At 51.2% G+C, this 14,008-nt stretch overlaps 1 protein-coding gene across 2 annotated transcripts in view; it reads right to left on the reverse strand.

Annotated features, from left to right (window-relative positions):
* The window catches only part of IGSF21 (immunoglobin superfamily member 21), a 305,537-nt gene that overhangs the window by 51,859 nt on the left and 239,670 nt on the right, over window positions 1–14,008 (reverse strand). For both annotated transcript variants that reach the window (XM_024111253.3, XM_005309901.5), the window contains one exon: window positions 12,576–12,694. In XM_024111253.3, coding sequence (XP_023967021.2) covers window positions 12,576–12,694 — 119 coding nt within the window. The remainder of the gene's footprint in view (window positions 1–12,575; window positions 12,695–14,008) is intronic.

Raw genomic sequence — 14,008 nt, forward strand, 5'->3', positions numbered from 1 at the left:
AATATTATCCATGCAATCACAAAGCTCCTGGGTGCTGGTTCTTTGGAAACCCAGTGCCACATCATCTAGAATACCATCCCCATAGACTATGGATAATTGGGAATCCTCTCGGAACAACACAACTCTTCCATGGGGCGGAGGATGGGGCGCAAAGGGGAGACGCAAATATGCGTTGGGTTTATTTTGCTGATGTTCATATCACATCATTTGAACATACATCTCTTCCCCATAAATAAACATATCTCCCACCCAAACGCACGAGCTCCTTTTCCATCCGCTGCCTCCCTTCTCCACGAGGTCGGTCACAGACCCCGAATCTCCGCACACGGATGAAATTAATAAAGAGCTTTTCCAGAGACGGGCCTTCACTTAATCACTAAACACACTTCCCCGTAGACAACTCCGGCCCAGCTCCCCTGTGTTTCCAGCATGAGCTGTCTTTGTAATTTCACTAGGAAGGTTAACTAGCCGGCTGCGCAGAGTTAATTTGTACATGCAAAGCAGTCTGGCTCTAAGCGCCCTGGGAGATGGCAATGAGAAAGGCACAGGCTCTGAGCAGGGCCACCTGGAGAGGGAGGGAGATGGAAAGCAGCCACTCTTGTAGCTTATTCAGTGAAAGGCAACTTTGACCGAGATGAAATGGATTTGGAGAGCACTGATTCTGCAGACATGTTTGACTGGGCCCTCAGCTGGACACAGGTTGCAAGAAGCTCCAAATCAAGTTGCTATTTGCCCAGGTTGGAGGGTTTGCTGGAAGAACCAGACACAATTAGATTTGTCTAAAGCTGCAGGCTTGCCTGCTGCATGGCAGTGGGAGAGAGCAGTAGGATTTGGATGGTAGGAGACGTCTCGTGGGTTCAGATATGGTGACATAAGCATGGGGTTCTGAACCTAACCTTTACAGAGCTTGGTGCATTTGTCAGCAGAGCTGAGTGAGAAATGGTGTTCCCAGCCTGCAAAAATTGTTGAGATATTGAAAAATTTTCCCATCCCAAAGTGGGACAAAAAGTCTAAATCTCAAAATTTTTCCCAAACGGAAATTCCAACACCCTCCAACCCCCAAAAATTTCAGTTCAGGTCAATCGAAATGTTTCATTTAGATTTAGACCTTTAAAAAATTTTTTTACTACAATTAACTTAAAAATTGAAGCAAAATGTCATTTCAATCCAGAAAACTGGAATTGTTCATTTCGAAAATGCCAAAACGAAGCATTTTGAATGTTTTGAAACTTTTTTCGAACAAATGTCAAGTTGAAAAATTGATCCAAACCGACCCTTTCCCGCGAGAAGTTTCAGTTTCCCTTAATCGGCTTTTTCTGACCAAAGTAGTTTTGCTGAAAAATTCCTGATCAGCTGTTTGTTGGCTAGGGTAGGGGCTCAAACAGAAAGGCATGTAGCAGACCTAACTGAGGTACATTGGCAGAACTGTGCCGGGAGCCCTACGGGACAACAGCAGAAGGTGTTACAGGTCAAGATTGCACAGCTGGGTGGGAAAAGTTTCCCTCTCCCTGCTTGTGTGATGAGTTCCTTTTACTTAGCACTGCTATCCCTGTAATGTTAATGCAGTATAATTTTTCGTTGTATTTTTGCTGCTTTAATTGCCAATTTTGTTTGCCTCCAGTGTGTGAACTGAACACAAAGAAACTGCTGGGAGTAGGCGCTTTTTAGTTAATGGCCCCGGGAAGTAACAGAGTCTCTGCATAGAGTCCAGTGGGCCTTTTGCGTCAAAACTCAAAAGGTTTGCAGCCATGTTTTCAAAGTGTCTTTGGCTGTGGGAGTCCCTTGCTCTTAACTTCTCAAGCCCAGCTTGGTTGTAAGCTAGCTGGCTCCAGCGGTGGATACTTTTTGTATCTGAACTAGCTGCGACCATTTGGGGAGGGGAGATGGTGGGCACACTTCTTGCCCCTTGTCCCAGCTTTTTTAGTAGGCCTTTGGTGTCCCTACTTTAGTGTGGCTTCTAGTCACCCCACCAACATGTTTTATGTCGAGTGTCTCATCCGTGGGCTTAGTCAACAACTGGGATTGAAGCGGGGACCCCAAGAGCCGAAAGCACAAGTCCCTGTAACTTGAGGCAGACGCGCCAGCAATGGCTGTAACAGACACATCCCCTCTGAAGATTGAGGACAGAGGATGATGCATAACACGCACCGACTAGCGGGCTGTGATTCACCTGGTATGATGGAACAATGGGACGTTCTGATTCATGCTGCCCCTGGCAAGAGAGGTACAGAAACAATCTGCCTTTGCTATCGTCTTACAGATCACGTCTTCTGAGCCACTGGGCTCTCTCCGGTAAGCTTATCTGAAAACAGGGGTCAGCGTGGAGAAAAAATAAGTGCCGGCATTCTCAAACTCCTCCCACAATCCAAGCTCCTCCCACTTGGGGCACCCAAACGAGATGCCATTCAGTAGTTGCCATCTCACGTGCTTTGCTCGAGAGTGAAACTGAACAATGCTGGCACTTAGGTCGGCATCAGTAAGCTTCAGAGTTGGCAGCACATCGCAGTCCTGACTTGTCTCCGAGCTGCTGTTTCAGGCTGCCTGCAGATTTGAGCAGACTGCATCCCTGATGAGAAGACTGGCTCTTCCAGTTCACCTGGTGAAACCGTTGCTCCCAGGGCTGGAGAGATGGGAGACAGGGATCCACTAGCACTAGTCCCAGGGGATTAGGTTCTACCCCTGCTACCAGAGGGAGACGCAGCAGAATGCAACCGTCTCTTAATAAAAAAAAACCACCTCTTCTTCGCAGCAGCTCGGCTTGCTGCAGCCTTGTCCTGTCACTCACAGTGAGCGATTCCCCAGTATACCTCGGGGGGCCTCTCTCAAGTGATGTGAATCATTATCAGCAGTAATTCTCAATTACACCTCCTGGACGGGCTTTGGAAATGACAGAACTCCGCCGAGGCCACTGCCACCCGTCTGCAAAGCCCATGTTTGGCACCTCGCACGCTCATTGAGGTGCCCGCTCCAATCCCACGTTTCTGGCGCCCTGACACCTCTGCACAAGTGGCAAAAGCAATCAGTCATCGGAGAGCGCGTGGGGGGGGGGCTGTGCTGAAGGGAGCCATGGCTGAGGCCTGCAGCCTTCGCAGGTAGGAACTAGAGACTACGGGTCCCTTTACACTGCAACAAAAAACCCACAGCAGCAAGTCGAAGAGCCCGGGGCCGCTGACTCAGGCTTGCGGGGCTAAAAATAGCAGTGTAGACGTTTGGGCTCAGGCTGGCGCCGAGGCTCTGAAACCCGGCAAGCGGGGAGGACCCGAGCATCTGCCCCGGTGGTTCTCAACCCCTGGGGGTACGCAGAGATCTTCCAGGGGGTACATCAACTCATCTAGATATTTGCCCAGTTTTACAACAGGCTACATAAAAAGCACCAGCAAAGTCAGTACAAGCTACAATTTCATACAACGCCTTGTTTGTATGGCTCTATACGCTAGACACTGAAATGTACGTGCAACATTTATATTCCAATTGATTTATTTTATGATTCTCGGGCAAACATGAGAAAGTCGGCGATTTGTCAGTCACAGCGCGCTGTGCCACTTTTGTATTTGGAGGTCTGCTTCGGTCAGCAAGTCGTTTTTAAGTGAGGTGAAACTCGGGGGTACGCAGGACGAGTCAGCCTCCTGAAAGGGGTACAGTCATCCGGAAAGGTGGAGAGCCACAGACATACCCAGGCTCTATCTCTGTTGTGGTGCAGGGCGTCAGGAAACCTGGGTTCTAGCGAGCGCCAGTCAAAACATTTTGGACTAAACATTTTTTCACTGAAAAATGCCATTTCATCATAACCACCGTGTTCTGCAGAAACCTATCTTGTGCAGGATGAAACGTGGCCAGGAGCCGTGAGCCCTACAACAGCCAAGAGTCTGGTGGTTAGATCATTCGTTTGGGATACAGGAGATCCAAGATCTAGCTATATTGGACTTGGAACAAAAATGAATTTCAGTCTCTCGCAAATGACAGCCGTGGTTGGCCAGCCAGCCCCTGTCCCCGACTGCTTGAGCAAGCCACTTCCCCTCTTTGTGACTCAGTTTCCCCATTACTAAAGTTGGGGGAATGAGACTCACCTAGCTCTTTAGAGCACTTTGAGATCGCTGGGTTGACGTGTGCTAGGGACGAGCTCCTGTTTTCCTAACTCCACAGCTTTTCCCCTCTTGCCCTTCAGCTCTAAATCCACCCTCAACCCCCATGCTGCCAGCAGTTCCCCACAGAGCGGCTGAGCTGAAGGGCACATTGCCTAGTGGGTGCCTTGGGCAGAGCTCAGTGAGGAAGAGGTTAATTCCAGTCTCGCCATGTTTGTTCTCTACCCCCTGTGTCTTGCCGCAGCTCCCGCTGAAACCACCAGCTCCTGGCAGGAGAGTGGGGAACCCTCTGGAGCAAATCCCCCCTCCAAATCACGCCATATGATAATTTTGAGAGTGCCTTTGTCCGAACGGGCAGGGGAGGTTCTCTAGGGAGATCCTGACAAGGGCAGAGCTGTGGAAAACAGCACGTCTCCTGGGAGCCCCTGGACGTGTCTAACTCAGAACTAGCCGCAGCGCAGAGGCTGTCATCACAGTGCGGGTCCCTGCTCACCTGGCATGAGGCTGGAAGGAGGGAGAGGGGGCAGGGACGTGTTCAGACCAGAGAAGGGGAGCATGCAAATGACTTCGGTGCTCTCCAGTCCCAAGGGAAGTAATGGCAAGTCGTCGCTTGGGGTTGAGATACGGGGCTAGGACTCGGGAGATCAGCATCAGACTCCCTGGGGGCCCATCTACTCTGCAGTAAAAGACCCATGGCTGGTCCAGAGCAGCTGAATCAGACTTGCGGGCTAAACAGAGCAGTGTAAACGTTCAAGTTTGGGCTGGAGCCTGGACTGCGAATCCCTATGAGACGGAGGGTCTCAGAGCCGGGGCTCTAGCCCGAGACGGAACATCTCCACTGCTTCTTTCAGCCCCACAGCCCAAGCTCTGTAAGCCTGAATCAATTGACCCAGGCGCCGAGCCTTGGTGCTGCAGGTTATATACTGCAGTGTGCACATACTCCAGGTGCCCGCAGCCAAGTCACTTCATCTCTCCTTGGGCGTCAATTCCCCATCCACGCACGGGGGATATAATCTTTCCTTTGACTATGCAGATTATAATTAAGGCTAAATAGTCACGGGTATTTTTGCTCAAAGTCATGGACAGGTTACGAGCAATAAATAAGAATTCGCAGCCTGTAACCTGTCCATGACTTTGACCAAAAATATTCATGACTAAACCTCTACTTCTGAGGCCCCACTCCAGGGCCCCCCTTCTGCGGGGGCCCTGCTCCAGTGCTGGGGGTTGACTGCCCCCCCAGCCGCGGCTCCCAGGGACCGCTCTCCGGACTTCCTAGCGCCCCTGTGGCCGCTGCTCCAGACACCCCAGGACTGCTGCCACCCCAAGGCACCCCCAGGACTGCTACTTGGGCGGTCCAGGGACCAGCCGCACCGGCCACTGCCCCCCAGAGCCAGCTGCCCGGGCATCCCAAGCAGTGGCCGGTGTGGCTAACCCCAGGGACTGCCAGAGCAGCTGACCCCAGGTCGCTCCAGCAGTGGCCGGTGTGGTTGCTCGGGCGGCCCTGAAGTCAACCTCCCCAGCCACTGCGGAAGTCACAGAGGTCGTGGAAAGTCACAGAATCTGTGACCTTCCGCGACCTCCATGAAAGAATCGCAGCCTTAATTATAACATAGCCTTAGCGCGAGGCAGAGTAGATGTACCACCCAGCCTGCCGCAAACTCAATGTTGGGGTAGATAAGCCCTATGTGATCGGGGGGCCCTGATCTCAGCTCCAGTCTCTTGTGCTACCATTGTATAGAGAACAATAATGTCACTTCAGCCTGGCACTGGAGGCGATAAAATGGGAAACAAAGCGGTGGGAGCTGGTTTTCATCTCTAACTTCTGGAGAGAAAGGATTCCGTAGTAGGAAGGGCAGCAGAGGGAAAGACAGGACTCCTGGGTCCAACCCGTGACTCACCGCGTGACCGTGAGCAAGTCACAGTCCCACCCCGTGCCTCAGTTTCCCCACCTATAACGAGGGGATAATAATTCAGACCATGCTCCCAGGAGACGGTGATAAGCCCTAATTCACTACTACTGTTTATCAAGTGCTTTGAGATCCGTGGGCAGAATGTGCCAGAGGAGAGCAGAGAATCCTTGGCAGTCTCGGAGCAGAGTGCGCTGTTAGCAGGGACATCTTGGCTGGCACACCGGAATTTCCAAGTGATTAAACGCTACGGATCGGTGTATTAACAGACGCAGGGCGCTCCATTCATTAGGCTCCAGGGGCTCCGAGCACCGGGAACAGCCAGGAACAGAGAGACATGCTTTATGGTGAGGCTGTTCTCCATGGCTGCTCTGAAGGTTACATCTAGCTGCCCTGCTCGCGCATCCTTGATGCTTTTAAGGCCAATTTATAAGCCCACCAGCCTCTGAGGAACAAGGTGTCCCAGAGAGCCTGACCTCACGTACTGCCCATCTTCGCTGTTATAAAACAGGTCGAATATGGCAAGCTGTCTGGGAACAGGGCTTTTACTCGTCTCTGATGGTTTCCCGTACCGTTTATCCTTGGTATCTTGCCCTTTCAGACTCTTCCTCCCTGACAAAGACCCATCTCCTTTCACCTTGTCCGCTTGGATGGGGCCTGCTTTATGGGCGCGTGAACCAACAATGCTAGGTTAGCCCTGTGGTGAGTGTGTGCTACCGGTGCCTCTTTGCGCCCAATCCACAGAGGTGATGGGTATGGTAGAGACCCCACTCTTTAGCTCAGGCAGTAGCAGCTCAAGTTTTGACCTCTGGAGATCCCAAGCGTGTCAGCTGACACTGGTGACCATCCCACTGCCGCCAGGCACGGGGCAGCCAGCAGCTACCCTGCGACACCAACGCCCCCTGACCAGACCTGGTTACGACTCCTGCAATGAGCAGTTTTTTAATGGGAACGTGTGGTTTTATCCCCATTCTCCCTGGGGAAAACACCCATTTCAAGGTGAAGTTTCCATTTGCCCAAGCAACGTTTGGACACGTTTCATGCCGATGGTTCTGAATCAACATTTGCAAAACTTTTCACTCCTCCTGCTCCAGATTTCACTGTTGTGATGCGTTGTCCCAACTGGGGACAGAAACAAAAGTCGAAATATTGACAATTCCTACGTGAGGGAAATAACGCTTGCCACCCAGCTCCACTCCTGACCTGGAGCACCTTCACGCCTGGGAGCCAGACCTCAATCCTGACTGGCAGCATCCCCTGCTGTGCCAATCCAGGGGTCCCCCAACATGTCTCTGTGCCCCTTGGAACTGACAAGCAGCGCCCCCTGCCAGCCGGGGGACGAAACGCATGGTCGGTTTTGTCCATTAGACAAACTTCCACAACGGGCAAGACGCCAACCTCCAAAATTGTCCCTCTTGAGATCTGAGTTAGAGATGAGGGCTGAGTGCTAAGATGCTGGAGGCAATGTGGCCTAGTGGCCAAGGCACCAGATGGCGCGCTGGAAGACGTGGGTATCATCTCAGCTTTACTGGTGTGTGACCTCATGCAATTCACTTCCCCTCTCTGTGCCTTAGTCCCCAGATCTGGGGACAACGATACCGAGCTGCTTCGAGAGCTACTGCTGAAAAGAACTCGGCGTTATTATTCATTCCCAACACTGATGCCTTTGAAGTGGCCTTGAGTTTTTGAAGAGTGTTTCTGATTCAGATGCAAGAGCAATTCTGCATTTGGCTATTCACTCAGCACTCCCAGGACACGTCGAAAGCTGCCAACCCTACCCTAACCTGAACTGAGTAACTCGCGGCGTATATATAGCCAAGTCACGGACACAACATAGCAAACTTCTGACAACTTCTCCCCCCAGCTTGGCTGTTCCCGATACCCCCCAGTGGCACGCCCAGTCCCTGTTATAGAGTAGTGGCACCTGCGAGCATGAATCAGCAGACATCACTGCATCGTTCTGCCAGGTGCTAGAGCTGGGTTTAGGATGACGCAGCAGCGAGGAGTCCCGCATTCACGGGTAAGGCCGGCTCCAGGCACCAGCCTGGCAAGCAGGTGCTTGGGGCGGCCGCTCCGGAGAGGGGCGGCACGTCCAGCTATTCGGCAGCAATTCGGCGGACGGTCCCTCACTCCCGCTGGGAGCAAAGGACCTCCCGCCGAATTGCCGCCGCAGATCGCGATTGCGATCGCGGCTTTTTTTTTTTTTTTTGGGCTGCTTGGGGCGGCCAAAACCCTGGAGCCGGCCCTGTTCACGGGCATTGCATACGTTGACACCACTCGCACGGAGGTGCCCTCTTGTGCTCAGGCTGAATTTGGCCCTTGGGTGCACCGGAGTTGCCATACTGCATCAGAACACCGGCCCACCTAGGCCCCCGCGTCCTGCCTCCAACACTTGGTGCTTCAGAGGAAGGCGAAAATACCTCCCGTGACTCTGTCTCTCGGGCTGCATTGTTGCTGGTATGAAGGACAGCCCGAGCTTTCATTGTTTAAATGGGCTCTTTATCTGAACAAGCTGTCCTAGCAGGAAGGATGCGGTCAAGGGGAAGCCAGTCGATACCAGCCGAGCATTAGGCCCTTTGAAAAGCAAAGAGCCTGTGGCGACGAGCGGTTTTGTTACGCTCCGCTACAGCTAACCCGTCTCAGTGCTGCTTCCCTTCCTCGCAGGGCCGCTGCCTGCCTTCCCCAAAGCCCTCTGCGGAGGCATCTCGGACCCTTCTGAGGGCTGACAGCCAAGAGAAGGAACCCCAGTCAGGACAGGAAAGGTGGTTCCTGGCCCAGCTCAATAGAGGAGGGGGAAGTGCACATTTGGAGCAGGCGGGTGGAACGGGGCAAAATAAGCCCCTGCCCCAAGCTCGATGGCTTTGCATTTCTATAGCCCTTTTCATGCCAGAATCACACGAGCCACAGGGAGGTTAAGTGACTCACCTTGGGGCACGCAAAGCAGTCAGTGGCAGAGCCAGGGATAGCACTGCTGGGCGAGTCCCTGCTCTGGACACTAGAGGATGTTATGTGAGGGGTCCACACCCCACCCCAGGATAATCTGCCTTCCCCATTGCTGCTGCAATACTGTTTACTGTGTTCTTAACCCTTGGAAGAGCGAACATGCACCTGCCCAGCCAAGCAAGCCAGGCCCTGAATCCAGAGACTGTGCAGGCAGCTCCTTGTCCACTGTGGACTCCCAGCTGGGCCGCACCACAGCTTTGCAAGCGGCCACGACCTCTATCCCAGATAGACCCCAGCAGCCCGCAGCTTTGCGAAAGTTCAGACTCAGATCCCAGCTTTCTAAGGCGCGTCCCCCGCTCTCCCAGGGTGAGGCAAAAAGCCAACCCGGGCCTGCCGATCCGGTTCTGAACATGGCGCGTCTGGGGGCGATCTCTGCTGATCCCGACCGTGCCAGTCTGTAACGGCGAAGAACAGCCACTGCTGCGCGTGGAACAGACGGTCGTCTCCATAGCAACAAGCTGTTGGACTAATAATTTCTTAACACATCAGGGAATTATTTTCTCTTTTTCTATCATTACATCATAACGATCTCTGGTCAAATTCCTGCAGTTGCTCATTAATGGCCAAGAAATGTCTTTCCCCACTGGTCATTACTGTTTGATCTGAGACATGTACAGGTACTTCAGTTGCCCGAGAGCTTAGTTAGGATACAAGAAGCTTCGGGCAACACATATGCAGGTCACTACAGACCACAAAGCACCATGGGTAAAGCTGTGCTTACTGATATCTATAAACGGAACCATCCCAAAATGTTGCCAAGCAAAGAGACTTCTGCATGTCCATAGCCCACACCCATTCCAGGCAGGCACAGAAATTCAGTCCGGGATCCGGGAGGGAACCTGTTTTCTCTTTGGCCCCAGCTCCATTAGCTAGCACCTTCCAGGCAGGAGACAAGTGGACTGATCTTTTATAATAATATATGGAGATATACCTATGCCATAGAACTGGAAGGGACCCCGAAAGGTCATCGAGTCCAGCCCCCTGCCTTCACTAGCAGGACCAAGTACTGATTTTGCCCCCAGATCCCTAAGTGGCCCCCTCAAGGACTGAACTCACAACGCTGGGTTTAGCAGGCCAATGCTCCAACCCCTGAGCTATCCCTCCCCCTGTGCCTGCTGTAGCCCAGACATGCAGGATGTGATAACGACCAGAGAAAATGTAAGTATTCTCACACTTCTTATCAAACTGTCTGTACTGGAAAAAGAACAGGAGTACTTGTGGCACCTTAGAGACTAACAAATTTATTAGAGCATAAGCGTTCGTGGACTACACTGTACTGTGTCTGTACTGGGCTATCTTGATTATCACTTCAAAAGTTTTTTTTTTCCCCCCTCTTACTTAATTGGCCTCTCGGAGTTGGTAAGACAACTCCCACCTGTTCATGCTCTCTGTATGTGTGTATATATATCTCCTCAATATATGTTCCATTCTATATGCATCCGAAGAAGTGGGCTGTAGCCCATGAAAGCTTATGCGCTAATAAATTTGTTAGTCTCTAAGGTGTCACAAGTACTCCTGTTCTTTTTGACCAGAGAACTGTGGTCAGCATCCCAAGCACATGTTCCCAGATCACCACCCATCAGTAGGAACTACAGTAGAACCTCAGCGTTAGGAACACCTCGGGAATGGAGGGGGTTTGGAACGCTGAACAAAACGTCATGGTGGTTCTTTCAAAAGTTTACAACTGAACACTGACTTAATAAAGCTTTAAAACTTTACTAGGCAGAAGAAAAACGCAGCTTTTAACCATCTTAATTCAAATGAAACAAGCACAGAAACGGTTTCCTTACCTTGTCAAATCTTTTTTTTTTTAATTTCCCCTTTATTTTTGTTTAGTAGTTTACATTTAACGCAGCACTGTACTGTATCTGCTTTTTTTTTTTTTTGGTCTCTGCTGCTGCCTGATTGCGTACGTCCCGGTCCAAATGAGGTGTGTGGTTGACCAGTCAGTTTGTAACTCTGAGGTTCTACTGTACACCCTTCTCTCCACAGGGCCGGGCGAGGCAGGACTGGCTTCACCTACCTGCCGGGTGGGACCCCTCTTGGTCCAGCGACTGCAATTAGGCTTAGCCTCGGCAAGCCACCCTAGGCAAGTCACTTTGCCTCAGTTTCTCCTCCCCTTCCTTTCCCTGTATTTAGATTGTAAGTTCTCCAGGGTAGGGACTGTCTCTCACTAGGTGTCTGTACAGCACCTGGCACAAGGGGCCCTGATTTTAGTTGGGGCCTTTGGGGGTGACTGTAATACAAATAATGATGCCATGTGACTGGCAGACACACTACAGACAGGGAGGGAAGAGGCTACATCCCTCAGATGGCAGGGGGGTGAGGCTGGCGGCAGGAAATTACTCAACACCGACTCTAAGACACAAGTGTTGCCACGGAAGCGCTGATACCCACAGCTGGTCAGGATTTACACGCTGGTCAACAGGCAGCTCCTCTGCGACAGCCCCCTAATGCCATACAAGGGCATTAGTTCTGCCCTCACTCAGAGGGAAGAGTGCCGCCTTCTAAATCAACACCATCACTTCGTTGTTCCTCCGAGGGCCTGTCATCTAAAGCAGTGACCTCGCCTGACCCTGCTTAGCTCCTGGGATCTACCAGGCTCCCAGCAGCTTCTCCTGCCGCGGCGGAAAGGCTGCAGGCATGGAATAGATTGCTTTAGCAAAATCCTGCCGTTAGATGAAGTGCGGGTGTCTGGGGTGTGCAGCAATTCCCCCCATAAAAATCCCTCTGCGAACTTTCCCCTTCTGCCTGGTGCCCTTCCTCATGACATGCTGGAGAGGAGCTGCCTTGCGCTGGCTGTCCCCTCTCTGCTCGGAGCAGCAATTACTGCCATTGTGGAGGAAGTCCCGGGAACCGCAAACTCCAGCCCTAGCTGATGCCCATTCATCAGCTCCCTATTTCTCCATGGTGCGCTGAGCACTGCCGAGTAGCTTAGTAAATACCAGTCTCCTTCTGACTGCCCCTGAAAAGAGTGGGACTTTTTCCACGCTCCCTTAAAATAACATATCCAGAGAGACCACATCCATCAGGCAGGACATACCTGGCCACTTCAACCATCTCCAACCCAACTCCTTTCTCCTTTGCGCTGTACTCAGTGACTGACATGAAGCTACATTGCACCAGGCTACCTTTTGGGAGACATGGGCTTCAAACCATCTGGGGATGTGTTGGCGCTGCAGAGCAGATGTTCTCTCTGCATATCTGGTGCTCTGATGGCATTAACATAGGACTTTGCTTTCTCTCAGGAAGTACAACTGGCGGGGAATGGACATCTGTGGGGCGAGTCACCCTCCACTGTAGTTTCTTGTGCAGTTTAATGCTCCATTTCCGTTATGTCCCCAACAAAGCACTGTATTCTTTCCCTTGTTTTGGCCATGTTCATGCTTGGGATGCACACTGCATGCTGGGAGCAGGTTAATGATCCCTGCATCCTGGCCAAGGGGTTACAGCAGAGCAATCCAGCTGCTGGCTTTCGGTCCGGTTTGTGCAGAGATTTCAGAGCAGGACTCATTTCTTTCCCACCACCACCCATAGCTCCCATCCCTGCCACCCGCAGCCAGGGAAGAGGCGCTGCACTTACACATCACGTTGAGGAATATGTTGCCAGATGCCAGGACCACCTTCTCCCGGGTAGCTCTGTCGTAAATGCCCACATGACACTCGTACGGGCCGTTGTCTGAGATCCGAACCTCCGGAAGACTGGGAAGGGAGAGGGAAAAGGAAACGTTATGGTAACATAACTGAGATCTTACGCTCACATGACATCAGTAATCCTTTAGGATTCTCCTCTGCTTTACAGATCAAACACATTTCTTATACAGCAGCCACAACATGCACCACTGACTTGCACCCACGTCTGCAGCTTTCTAAGAGCGCACTACATGACTAGAAATGAGTGCAAGTCCTAGAATGGAAATCCAGCTCCGAACTCCATCAGAACTGAGGTTCTGCTCAGATCTGGTGTCACTGGTTGCAACCCCTCTGTACACAGCAGCTTGTAACAGAAGGTAGTAACTAGAGATGGTTGGAAAATGGAATTTCCGTGGGAAATTCTGATGATATCTCTAAATTTGTTTTCATTCTGAATGGGAAGTTGAAATTTAAAAAAATGTACCATGGAATGGACATTCCAAAAAAAAATAAAAAAAATTGGAAACAATGAAATATTTCAATTCAATAAGATAAAAAATATTTCATTTCAACAATGCTGGAATGTTATCGTAGAATATAAAACACACACGTATATTATAACAACATTAATATTTTAATATAATACCAAGTCAAAATGAAATGAAATGAAACAAGAAAGTGGAGCCGGAACATTTTGACCTCATCAAAAGAAAACGTTTTGGCATTATCAAAATGAAATGAGAAAGCCAAAACGGCTCTTTATTACCGTCTCCCGTCGAAGCTGAAATCGACACATCCCTGAGAAATGTTTTGATTCTGATGAAACTGCATTTTTCTGTCCAGCTGAAATTTTTTTCAGCCAGCTCTCCTGGTGACCATTACAGTCACCTGAAACTTTAGGGATGCAGGGAGACAGAAAGTAACTGTTATGCATGTTGTCATGCGGCCAGGGCACTGGGCCTAAACCCTCCACACTTCCTAGGGGCGTGCAAGCTGAAGCCCGACTAGCGCGAGTCTAGCTACCCGGGTTGGGAGGCTCACTCCTAGCTGCAGTGTAGACGTAACACCCACGACCCAAGGGTGGGAATTTCAAAAGCGCTCAGGACTGGCCAATTGCTACTCCTACTGGGGTCAAGAGTAAAACACGTGGTACAAAATGAGGCCAGCTGGGAGTGATACTGAACATCCCACCCAATCACCAGCAATCAGCCCGGCTCCCCCTAGCACCAAAAGGCTCTGTTCACTCTAGGAGGAAGCATGCTGCCTACTGATACACCAGCAGCACTTCTCGAAGCATCTACCACAGGGACTTATGGCCCCTATCTCGAGAACATCAGGCAGCCTCACAATCCGAAATGGCTGCCCTGTGAGGCAGGGAAGAGT

The sequence above is a fragment of the Chrysemys picta genome, chromosome 21, assembly GCF_011386835.1.
Source record: "Chrysemys picta bellii isolate R12L10 chromosome 21, ASM1138683v2, whole genome shotgun sequence".
Taxonomy (NCBI): domain Eukaryota; kingdom Metazoa; phylum Chordata; order Testudines; family Emydidae; genus Chrysemys; species Chrysemys picta.